The 13,229-nt window shown below is 40.7% G+C and overlaps 1 protein-coding gene across 1 annotated transcript in view; it reads right to left on the reverse strand.

The window, feature by feature from the left end:
• Window positions 1-1,644: 1,644 nt before the first annotated feature.
• Window positions 1,645-13,229, reverse strand: part of LOC108800083 (caltractin-like) — a 17,877-nt gene continuing 6,292 nt past the window's right edge. The window contains exons 2-5 of the mRNA XM_018572023.1: window positions 11,692-11,837; window positions 10,669-10,773; window positions 2,203-2,306; window positions 1,645-1,868 (exon numbers count right to left, since the gene is read on the reverse strand). Of these exons, the coding sequence (XP_018427525.1) occupies window positions 1,696-1,868; window positions 2,203-2,306; window positions 10,669-10,773; window positions 11,692-11,837 (528 nt within the window). The 3' untranslated portion in view covers window positions 1,645-1,695. The remainder of the gene's footprint in view (window positions 1,869-2,202; window positions 2,307-10,668; window positions 10,774-11,691; window positions 11,838-13,229) is intronic.

Raw genomic sequence — 13,229 nt, forward strand, 5'->3', positions numbered from 1 at the left:
TAGTCCCGAGGAGGGGGATCGGGGGACATTGTATTGAGTTATAATCATGCAACCCTTGAGCAGATGTTTGCACAAACAGTACAGAGCAACTTGGAAGCTGTGCTGGTAAATACAGCACAAATGCAAATGTTTATGCTCTTTTACTGCGTTAAAAAAGGTAGTGTCCTTTATATATGAAAAGTTATTCCCAGTCAGTGCTCATGTGCTAAAGAATACAATACCAATGGTAACTGATTTTCCAAGTTTATTTAGAAGCTTCAGTAGGACTACAGTAATACAACAGTGTTCTTGACCTTGCAGCTCTCTCCAGACTGGGCAAATCTTCAAACACTAAAACGAAATGACGAAGTAATGCAAAAACGTCATTAATAAAAAAAAACTAAATTTGGAGCTCTGAAGAGGAGGGCCTGGTCCTCAAAAAGTGTCAAAACAATGCACAACCGAGACATTGTCAGATGGTTTCTTATTGGGTGCTACAGTTAGGCCTGGTTCACACCTGGGCGTTTTACAGCGCGTTCCTACGCGCTGTAAAACGCTCAACATGTGAAGACCAATGATTGCCTATAGGCATGGTTCCCACCTGGGCGTTTTACAGCGTGTAGGAATGTGCTGCAAAACGCCCTACGCCCAAAGAAGTACAGGAGCTTCTTTGGGGCGTATTTGCCGCGCGTATCCATTAGGATACGGCCGGATAGTCCTCGGAAATGCGCGTTTGTCGCGCGTTTCTTTTACCGCAAATCGTGGTAAAAACACTCGGCACGAAACGCGCGGCAAACGCACATATTCTGTACGCCTAGGTGTGAACCCAGCCTTAGGTTATCTGTATCTGGTAATTTGCAGGGATCCATGCCTGGATTTATGTGGTGTGTTATAGATGCTGTTTTTTAAGTACTTTAAGTATTTGATGTATTTTAATAATTAAGTTTTGCTGAAGATTTTGCACGAGGCTGTCTCATTTTGCCTTTTAAGTATTGTCCTCTGCTCAAATGGCATACATGTAGATAATTTTTTTTTTAACCTTTGAGGATTTACTTCTTCAAGTATCCTATAAGTTAGAGTACTGGTGTAGTATTGTGTTTCTAACCCTAAAGTGCCTAGAAAATGGCATTCATTTATCTTTATATAAAATATTTTTTTATAATCTTTACTATTAAAATTTTAAAGTATCAGACACATCAGATATTGTAATTTATAAGCCTGGTAAAGTAGATGAGATAATTTCAATTCACAATGATAAATCTATAATGGTGATCATTACAATCAGGAACTAATAAGCATGGAGCCTAATCAAAACCTGCACTGTCAGTGAGTGCCCAACATGCAATGTTTATTCAATCTCCTGTTGTCACATCAATACAAAAACTGTACCCTCAAAATGGACTTATGATGCCATCAATTTTTAAATATGAACACATCTAAAAACAAATAAAGAAGAAATTATGGAAACTACAAGCTTCATTTTAAACCATTCTCATACAGAGAGCACACATTGAAAGAACTGGAACGTGTTAGCTTTTGTTAAGGGTTCACAAATGTGGTGCTACAATGTAAAAATAAAACACAAGTTGTGGAAATTGGGGAGGAACATCCTGGTGTCCTTTGCAGTTACCAATAAACCACTGGAGCCACTTACACAAGGCCCACAGACAGGAAAAGGAAACTGAGTCATGAGAACTGTGGTCACTTGCTCGTACACTAAAACAAATTGGTTTTCAGCATGATCTCGATGAATTCACTTATGTCCACTGTTCCATCTCCATTTTTATCTGCCACTTGTAGCATGTCTTCAAGCTCTTTGTTTGTAAAATATAGTCCAGCCAATTTAGAGGCCTCTCTTAAATCTGCAGCTGTTATTCTTCCATCATTATCTGCATATAAAAAAAATGAATATTCTACACAATTCTATACAACATGCTTGACAACATTTACAGACAGTCCCCGGGTTACAACCAAGATAGGGAATGTTTGTTCTTAAGTTGAATTTGTATGTAAGTTGGAACAGGTAAATTTTTTAAGTGTAACTCCAGCCAAAAAAATATTTTTTTTTTAGTTTTGGATAGCATAGGGAAGGGTTAACCCCCTGTAACCTTTGTTATGACTACAAATAGTCACTGCTAATGGCACTACAATTAAATAAGCTCAGTATTTTTAAAATACATTTTAAGGGAACAGTTATTAAAATTGTTGAAATTGTTTTCTCACCAGTGTCAATTACTGAAAATGCTTGCTTAAGCTCTCTGTAGAAATTCCGGGCCAAACCATTCCAGTCTGAAACAAGCTTTTGAAATGCCTCAAAGCTGAGACTCCTGAAACAGATCAGATACAGGAAGATCACAAGATGTAGCTGTTTTTATAAAAAATAACTCTTTCACAATAGCTGGTAAAGATAAATCATCACATTGAGGACTTATGAGATACTCCTCTACCTGTTGCCTTGCTTTATAGTGCAGTAATTTCCAGCAGTAGAGTATAGGGAAATATGTAATTGTTGAAGCTGCAAATGACCAAAAAGAGCCACTTGCCCTGATTCACTGAAAGGAAAACTAGAAATTTTTGCATGCAAATAGAAATTTGCCCAACTCACATGCACCTTTTCCCTGACCCAGTTATAGTTCCGCATTTAACAAGATGCCATCAAGTCCCATTAAATTCTGCTGCCAACATTGCTTGTGGATGAATGTTTCTCAAAGTGCCAGATGTGTACTTAAAAAACTAGTGATAAATGGAAAGAGAGAAAGTTCCTGAAATACTTTTTTTGTCCCTGAGAGGCAGACACGACCACAATCAGAATGTAGATACTACCATTGCACAACATTTGTACATTCACCCAAATGTTATTCCAGCTCCCCTTACTAGTTCCCTAACCTTTTTTAAGATCACCCCCTCCCCATGTACATATTTACCACTTAACAATAGTTGTGGACTCCCACATGTCAACCTGTGTAAAAATAGTGTCTGCAGTGCAGTAGCTTCCTGTATACTTTGGCCGTTAAGGGTACGGCCCATTCAAGTCTAAGAGAATTTACTGCACAGGTAGGGGCAATGTCAGCCAACATGTCTGCATCAAAACTATAAATACTACAGGAGGATACCATAATTGAAAAGAGGTATGTAGGTACTTGGTTGGAAGGGGGTCAGCTCAAAATAGGTTAGGGGGCTAGGAAGGGCGGGTTGATAGGGAGTCTTCATCCTAAAATGCCCCCGTCCTTTTCATTAAAACAGAAACCTCCACACAGCCATACTTTAAAAAGAAGACTCTGAATACTTACCCTTCCTGCTGACCATACTGCCCGAACTTTGCTTTGTTTGCAATTAATCCTCCTCTGAAGTTCATAAAGAAACAGACACTTCCGGGAATGTCTATCTTCTGGTCTCCTCCACCCACCAACCGCTATGTCACTACTGTGCCTTGTGGTGACGTAAAGGCTGGCCAGAGGAACCACTGAATACATGAGGGGGTGGGGGGCGACGACACAGTAAATGAGCCCTCCTGGAAGTGTCAGCTTCTTATGGACTTCGAGGACAGTGAAGTGGAGCTCTGGTGATGTTTTACAGGTATTTCTGTTTGGACTAACTTTTATTTAATGACAGCATGACAGCATTGCGTTTAATACACCTCAGACTCATTGATGAGTAAGAAGCCACATTGAGAAACTAAATCTCAAGTGCAAACATTTACACAAGCAAGTTTCATGTGTCAATGCTTTTGATTTTGACGTCATGAGTGTGGTCACATTTTAGTGAATCACATTTATTTTTTGAAAAAAGTTGGGAGAAAAAAAGTTGGGAAATCGTGCAGAAATAAGGCATGCAAAGTAATTTCAACCCTTTAGAGTTAATGGCTGAGTGAACTCTATAGAGAGGTCAGCAGCACAGCAACTATTTGTAGAATTGTGCTATTTTTTTTTACTCTGGTTTTAAAAAATTTTAAATACAAATCTATCTTAGCCTATGTTTTATCAAAAGGCATCACTAGAAACATTGTCAAAGCCTTTATTGTTGGTGAGCCCTGCTTTACATATTGAACATGAATAATATTTGTTGCATCTGGAGGGGTTCATGAACCTGGAACTTCTAATGGAGGAAGGTCAGATGCATGTAGCAGTTCCCTGGCAGATATATGTTGGTACCACACTCCTTTATTTACATCCAAATGGAAGAATTTTTCAATCAAATTTATTTAAAACAGACTGATAAGGTCACATTCAGGAAATGTTCTCCCACCCAGCACTGTTATTCAGGGGAAAGAATGTTATATCTCTAGTTGACATGTTTTGTGCACCTTCGTTTGATATTTTTGGCCTAAAATTCCAAACTGTGTGTCAGTTAAGTATACAAGCCCTATGTGTACATTGTTCATTATCAGAGAACGTGTTCATTCAGTTAGTACAAAGTAGTATCTGTATTTTATATCTCTGGCCATGTAAATATGCTTAGAACAAAATAACCATTTCCCTTTTCTAGATATGCTGAGCACATTTACCTAACAAATTACGGACATGTAGGAATATGGATGTTCTTTGTATTATCTCTTTATGTTTTGCCTGATAAGAGTAGCAATATTGCAAATTACTTGAAATGCAAAAAAAAAAATTCCTTACTACAAAAGCAATCCTTTGACATAGAGAAATATCTACGTGATACAGCTATGAAACTATTTTGCAGAGAAGCGCTTCAAGATAAAATAATGATGTATAATTAGGAGAGGATTGGTGATCTGACCTAAAGTAGAACTCTTAAAGTAGAACTTTTTTGTTTTGCCCTCTCAGCCTCTCAATGCTCCAGACAAAAAGTTTTCTTTAACTCTTGGCGCTAATGGCTGTTTCCATATGAATGGCATTTAAAAGCATGGCTATGACTTTTATGCTGCAACTTCTAGACAGTCTGGTAGTATTTCTCATGCATGTACGAATTAGAGAAATTTTTGCTAGGCTTCCATACATGAGGAGTGAATATTTTTGTAAAATTGCAATAGTTATACATATTTGCTAAGCTTGGCATATTGGATAGCCTCCATGCCTATCTAGGTATTGGTCAGCTGTTTGAGCTCCTGTTTATTGGGAGATAGCCCGAAACCAATACATAACCATAGTGGATGTGACTAGAAAGGGAATCAGTTATGTCATAACAATTGTCGATTCTAAGTAAGCATATGCTACATGTAGCCTGCTCTGAATGTACATAGGGAGGTTTAGAGTTTTTTCTTGCAAACAAGACTTCTGTGGTGAGCTGAGATCATACAGTTTAAAGCCCGTCTCCAGTCAAATAAAAAAAAAATTCCATTGCAGTGGGGCTATCCCCAAACGGCAAGGGTTTAGTGCTCTTTTATGCCTAGAGGACTAGAGTAAAGTACTTTTACTTACCTGATCCCCACTCTCCTCTACTCTGACTGATTAAATGTCCCTCTGTGTCCTCACATCTACTGCAAGTCTGCGGAACATTCCTTAGACTTGATGACATCAGCGATCCTTAGACCATGGGAGCGAAGGGGAGAAGAGGCTGCAGAGAGTCATCAGGATTGGGCATCAGGTAAGTAAAATAGTTTTTTCCTGTCTCCTAGGCATAAACAAGCACCTAACCCTTTCTCTGCAGGGGTAGACCCACTGCCAAGGTAGTTTTTGGTTTGCCCAGAGATGGGCTATAAACGTCACTGCCTGTACTATGCCCAGACTAAGTACCCATTTTTGTAGGCAAGAGAGGTAATATTAACAATAAAGAGTAACAAATTCCTGATACTTTAGTACTGTGTTTTTAAAACTATGAGTTAGGACATGTTCTGATGGGTCACCAGTTGACTGTGTAGCCTATTTTGTTCACTTCTTGTGTGATATCAGTGGATAAGTGGTAAATGATATAGCTTACTGACTATGACTGACAGCACAGACATGTATGGGGAACTACAGTGTGTGCAAGATGGAGCCAGAGGAGATTATAAAGACAAGGTCAGAGCTATGCTTTGCAGGGACTGCAAGAGGCCGAAACCAAGCCAGATTCAGGTGCTAACACTACTTTCATCAAACAAAACAATTCTGATGTGTTTTAAATATAGAGTTCCATTAATGTAGGTCTTTTATAGCTGCCTGGAGTTCAGATTTAAATCGTTTGCTCATTAATGCTCATTAATGTATTCTCTTTTTGGAATTATAATTGTTTTATTAATAATAAGTTAGCTTTTCAACTGTATATGCACCCTAACAATTCGCTCCCTTTTGGTTAGATGATAACCTTTTCTGTTTTTTGCTGCACTCTGATCTCTTAGCATTGTCCCCAGCTTTTTCTGTGCCTCCCTTCTATGTTATGGAGATGAGGAGAGGGGAGGTTTTCTGCAGCCCTAACATACTCCCTGCCCTAGAGAGACAACGCTGCTTTTTCAGAGATAAAGTACAGTTAGTGAACGTTGTCACCCTAGGATAGGAAGTGTGTTACTAGCAGGTTTATCAGGTAAAAATAAAGCAAAAGAACCTAAGAAGGAAAACAAATGCAGCCACCACATCAAGACTAATAAGCTGCAATATATTTCCTGCAGCTCTTTGATACTTACAGTGTGACACTTAGGCCCCATCAGGATATAGTCAGTGTTACCTCTGCCTAGGTGCTTTCTTCTTGATTTGCATGACCAGGAACAGTATGAGCAGAAGTATGAGCAGAAGTATTCCTTGGCTACCCTTGTGGCTATGTGTCATGTGACCTGTGATGTAGGGAAACCCTGGGAACATCTCCCCTCACTCTGCATTGGGTTCTGCCCTATGCACATTCTCTGACCTCCTCTTGTACTGCATAATACATCCACTACAAATATAACGGTACCTGCAATGTCAGATCTACACTCTACCAAAGTAGCTGTGCTATAAGAACCACAATGCAGGTCAATGAAGCAAAATATTCCTATGACTATGGGCTTTCTGAACCAAAGGTAAATAGTTTGGCTTATTTCTTTCACAATTTCATACCTGTTCTGCGCAGCCCATTCCCTTCTCTTTTATTTTTTTTCTCTGAGTTAAGATAATAGTTATTGCTATAGAGAACATCAAATATGGGGCAGGAATTTTTAAGGGAGCTGTAGGGAACACAAGGAACAGAAATGTAAAAGCCTTGATTTTAACATGGCCTGTCTCTTGTCTCTGACTTTCTCCTTCAGGATGTTCTCAGTCTCCAACCACACCTGTAGCATGTATATAGTCTCTGACTATCTCCTGCAACATGTCCACAGTCCCTGACCATCTCCTGTAGCATGTCCACAGTCCCTGACCATCTCCTGTATCATGTCCACGGCAGTGACGTGCCGTGCCTTCTGTGCTGGGTGAGGCATCCCCAAGCCCGCCGAAGCTCGCCCCGGTCCCACCGAAGCCCCATCCTGCCAAAGCCCCACCCCCAGCTCAGTAACCAAGCTGTGTGCTCGTCACTAGTGAATCATCGAGATCGATGTCCTCAGTGTTTTTTTTTTCTTTTTTTATTGGACAGCTTGGACCAATGGCGCTTTGCCATTGGCCCAAGCCATCCACAGAGCTCACGCCTCTAACACAGAATAGAGGCTGTGACAGCTCTTGCCTCCCCATGTTAGGTTACACAAGCAGTGGGGAAGCCCACTGCTGTGTAACCTAACTACCTGTCAAAAGTCGGATGCAGCTGCCTGTAATTAACAGGCAGCGCTCCGTCCATGACAGGTTACACAGCAGGGAGAGGTTGTCCCTGCTGTGTAACCTGTAACAAGCCGCTCTGAATGGAGAAAAAGCTGTCAGCTTCAGACTTGAAGATGACACCTTTTTTCTTCATAATACTAGGTGAGGCTCTTATCTTAGCTCTGCCTCACCTGCCTCCCCTGACCGCACGTCCCTGGTCCACGGTCTCTGACCATCTCCTGTAGCAGACCATCTTCTGTAGCCTGTCTACAGTCTCTGAATATCTCCTGTAACATGCCTACAGTCTTTCACCATCTCCTGTTGCATGTCCGCAGTCTCTGACCATCTCCTCTAGCATGTGCACAGTCTCTGATCATCTCCTGTAGCATGTCTGAAATCACTGACACTGTTTTCTGAAGCATTAGATATTTTTAATATAATGTGTTTCCCTATGGCAATGTGTGGGTCTGTATGTCTCCATTATCTATCATATAAAATAGTTAAGTTTCTCTCTTCACTCATGAACTTAGTGTAACTAACGACAAAGCTAGTATCACAGTCTATATTTACAATGTCAGCCTAATTTTGAGGGAGCATTGTCCTTTTCTGTACTCCTTATAAAGCAAATACAGTAATACCTTGGTTTACGAGCATAATTCGTTCCGGAAGCATGCTTGTAATCCAGAGCGCTTGTATATCAAAGCGAATTTCCTCATAGGAAATAATGGAAATTCAGATGATTTGTTCCACAACCCAAAAATATTCATAATAAATGATTACAATACTGTACTGTGATATAATACCGTACAAAATATAAAGAAAAATAAACCAATTACCGGTACCTTCGTGGCTGGTGTGAGGGGGACGAGAGAGAGGAGGATTATTGTGTAGGACGACTTTCACTATCACTAACGGAATCATTGCTATCTCTTGGCTAAGTGGAATCTTTTTCATTTCGTGAAACCTTAACAAGGAATCTATCCAATGTGACATTGCATTGTCGTTAATCAGATTCATCGCTCGCACTGCTACAGCCTTATTCGGGTGGTGCTTCTCTACAAAATTTTGCTCTTATTGCAAGACATCGCTTGTATATCGAGGCAAAACTTTTTAGAAATGTTTGCTTGTCTTGCAAAACACTCTCAAACCAAGTTACTTGTAAACCAAGGTATTACTGTACACAAATAGTTCTATAACTATCCTCCAACAAATGTTGAAATCATTTCTGTATACTTGGTTGTAGCACAGATCACCACACACTGATCAAAATTAGGAAGGAAATATCTTGGTTGCAATTGTGCTTTTCTGTTTCCTGTTTGTCAATTCACATGTACCGGTACCTTCGTGGCTGGTGTGAGGGGGACGAGAGAGAGGAGGATTATTGTGTAGGACGACTTTCACTATCACTAACGGAATCATTGCTATCTCTTGGCTAAGTGGAATCTTTTTCATTTCGTGAAACCTTAACAAGGAATCTATCCAATGTGACATTGCATTGTCGTTAATCAGATTCATCGCTCGCACTGCTACAGCCTTATTCGGGTGGTGCTTCTCTACAAAATTTTGCTCTTATTGCAAGACATCGCTTGTATATCGAGGCAAAACTTTTTAGAAATGTTTGCTTGTCTTGCAAAACACTCTCAAACCAAGTTACTTGTAAACCAAGGTATTACTGTACACAAATAGTTCTATAACTATCCTCCAACAAATGTTGAAATCATTTCTGTATACTTGGTTGTAGCACAGATCACCACACACTGATCAAAATTAGGAAGGAAATATCTTGGTTGCAATTGTGCTTTTCTGTTTCCTGTTTGTCAATTCACATGTCTAGATCAGTACGGGATAAGTGAGATCAGCTACAACACAAGCAGATGTGTATATTTAGATCAGATACTTGGTGTGCTATATCGTTTTAGGTATATATGTAGCATTTCAGCTAGCCTGAGGTTGTAATTGCTGTTCAAGCTAAAGTTGCAAAATATAAGCTGGCCATAAACACAGGAGGTCAGTCTGATGTGCATGCCCTTAGGCATGTCTGCTGGTTGCTATTCAAATAAACTTAATGCTTGACTTGGTTGAGCATTCTTTCCTATGCCTATGAAGAGGGGAGGAGAAAAAAGAGGGGAGATAGCTTTCAGCCCCACTTATCTTGAGAAGGGGGGAAGCAATAACATTTGGGCAAGGTTTCCAACCCTGTTGGATTATGCTTTTCTAAAATAAAAAACAAACAAACTTCAGTTGGCCTAAGTCTCAATTTAACCATTCGCCTGTGGGAGTGCCGTATCTGTGTGAGCACCGTATCGGTCAGTGTTGGGGCTCACACAGGTGGAATGTCCCTCTTGTGACACTTTTTAAGATTGGTGATTGGCCATTCAGGACCAAGCACTGAATTATGAGAGGAAGAGGAGAATTTAGATATGTATTCATACCTGAGATTATTTGGTATTTTGCAGTGCTCCAAAAGACGAGTAGAACAGCAGAGAAGTGCAGTGAATATCTGTAAAAAGAAATCAGACTTGCTGTAATTTTCTTGAAGATGTTTCGCTGGTCATCCGACTAGCTTTCTCAATTCTCATTCTGAATTGAGAAAGCTATTCAGATGACCAGCAAATGGTCTTCAAGAAAAATACAGCAAGTCCAGTTTTCGTTTAGTTTTTCTCCCCACAGATATGAGGTGGCCTGAATGAATGAGAACCATCACAGACAGAGTGCAGTGAAGGTATTAGTGGGTGAAAGGGTACCCTTTCTAGAGAAACTGTCACCTTGCCCTAAACTGGCAAAAAAAACCCCAGAATATTGTTAAATACCCTATTGAGGTGATTATATTTTTTCACTTTTTTTTATTGATATAGCACTGAATAGGGGGAGGCGTATAATGGATTTACAGTATGCATTACCACTTCCTAATGTACGAATGTCAATCTATCCGACTGCTATATGACTTGGATTGAACATTAAGCACAGACAGATAATTTAGTAGGATCTTATTATTTTTAGGTGAGCTTGCTTGATGTTGTATGAAACATTACACCTTCCCAGCACTTACCCACTGTTTGATTCCATGAATTTCCTTATGTGCTCCTTTCTTCCATCATTAGTTACTAATCCAAGTAACTCTCGAGCATTGTGCACTTCAATTTCATTAAGAAATCTATAAGAGAAAATGACTGTGATTCGTTTTAGGAGATGTTTCGTTTATCTTTTCACCTTTTAAATAATGTAAAAAAAGAAGAAAGGAATAATATGTAACAGAGATCCATGAAATTATATCACTGCTGCCACAACCACTGGTGTTATTACTAAGCCTACTTATTACTAGTAGTATTACATACTACTAATACTTATAATAAACACTAATAAAATAATATACATCAGGGAACCTCCTCTGGGAGTAACGTATACGTATGGGAAATGTATAATATTATAAGTGTTCTCGCCTCAGTGAGGTACTGATGCTGAGAAAGGATGCAGCTAACAACATCAAAGGAAATTGGGTTCCCCACGGAACTTCAAGGAATCAGCAAAATTGAGGGTTTTCATTTCTTCAAAGTTTGGCCAAATGTTGCCTCTTTCGACAAAATGCATTCGACATTTGCCCCTGTCAAGCAAGGCTTGACAAAAATACATCTTGTTATGTTAGAATTAAAAAGAAAATAAGCCACAGGACTGTACTATAATTCAGCTAGACCTGATGCCTTTTTGTATTAATTGTATAGGGATGGTCAACTCAAAACTGCAAATTCAATGATTAGTAGATACTGCAGAATTAAACCACTTGATAATTGGGTTTAATTGAGGGTTTAAGTGAGGGGTTCCCACTCTCCCTGTTTGATTTCTAAAAACAATTTTATATTGTGAAGAATTTAACAAGAACAGTTGGCAAACGCAAAGGTGGACAAGCAGGAACTGCCAAAACAGTTAGGTGAACAAGTATGGAGTTGGGAATTATGGTCACTTTTGAGTGCACTAACTCTTTAAGTTTAAATCAAGCTTTATTATAGGTGAATAAGGGAAAGCTGTGGTCCTTAAAGTGTTGCTATTGTTTATTTATACATTGCACTGCACTCACCCAGTGCTGCTTGAATTGACACATTTGAAAACAAGCCTTAAATCTTTTGCGTTATTTAATGATGACCTTCTTTCTGTATCTGCAACCGAATTTGACATGGCAGATTTTTGACGTCCATTCCCCCATTGTTGAAGAGCTGCCAACAACTGAAATTAAAAAGAGCATCAGTAGTATAGAATAAAACCATATGCGACTCTATAATAAAATAATAAGATATTACATGTGTAGCCACCATCACCTTCTGTGATGTGGCTTCTAGACATTTAGTGCTAGCCAGGGCTGTAGGCAGCCTGGCTGGAATTATAGTGGCAGTTATCTGGTTAATTCCAGGTGTCTGGCATTGCCTGTACATCCCTGAGCAGTATGTGACTCTGTCATATTGTGGGACAGCCAATGAGAGATACTATAGTGTTTGTACAGTACAGCAGCCAATCACTGGGTTTCTCTTAACCAGTGGTGCATGGTGGGATAAGAGGGATACTGGAGGGATTTCCCATGTGCTCAGACTAGCCGGGACCAGTCAAAGATTAGGACTGGGTGCTGTTCAGCCTGCCCCCTCCGGGCTAGGCCTAAGGCCTGGGGGTGGGCATAGGCTGGTGTGAGGGAAATGTTTCCCTGAGGCCTCCAACATGGAGAAGGTCTGTGTTGCTGTTGGAGGAAAAGACCTAGGACCAATGATGGCTCTTGAAGTTTCCTGCAACTTAAGGACTTTAGGAGTATGGCCGGTGTCTCTCCTGTTGAGGATCTATATTCATCCTTGCTCATCTGCTACTTCAGTTGCTATCCACTGCCTCCCAAGTGGATCTACACTGATATGCCAACCAGGTCTGGTGAGTCTGGAGCTTATGTCGGTTACACCCTGATAGCTTTGAATCCCTATACCCTCTCCCACCAGTGAATATGTTCAATAAACGTTATTCTGCATTATACTATTGGGGCGGTAAATGCTAATGGGTGGGCAGCTGAAGATCATACCCTAGACAGACTAGAGAAGATCATACCCTAGACAGACTAGAGATGAACCGAGCATTCAACAGCTCCTTCGGGGGTGAGTGCTACACATGTCAAAGCATGTCAAAGCATCACCCCGTGGGCGGCCCTCTACAGTGCCTGTTCAGAGGGCCGCGTCTGCCTGATACAGCCAGTATGCAATTCGGGCTGGCTGGATCAGGCACTGTAGAGGGCTGCCTGTGGGGGCCTCCAGAGGACCCACTTGAGGAGCGAGCGGCGGCCGATTAGAGAGCCGGGTCAGATGCGGACGGGCTGACCGGGAGCTGCGGTGACGGCCGCACGGTCAGTCCGCCCCTGCGCCCGGGGTAGGCGCCCCCCCTCGCTACGCCACTGGCCAGGAGTGTCAGATGTGCAGAAAGGCGGCAGAGGGATGGAGCAGCTGCGGCCATAACAGACCCCCCACAACCAGGGTCCAGGGAGTCCCACTGATCACCAGGCTAAGGTAAGGTGAATTTTTTTAAATAAAATCCTGGGACATTTTAAAATGTTTTATTATTTTATTTTCCTGGAACACTTTTAAATGTCCC

Source organism: Nanorana parkeri, unplaced genomic scaffold (genome assembly GCF_000935625.1).
Source record: "Nanorana parkeri isolate BGI_ZX_2015 unplaced genomic scaffold, ASM93562v1 scaffold1905, whole genome shotgun sequence".
NCBI classification, from domain to species: domain Eukaryota; kingdom Metazoa; phylum Chordata; class Amphibia; order Anura; family Dicroglossidae; genus Nanorana; species Nanorana parkeri.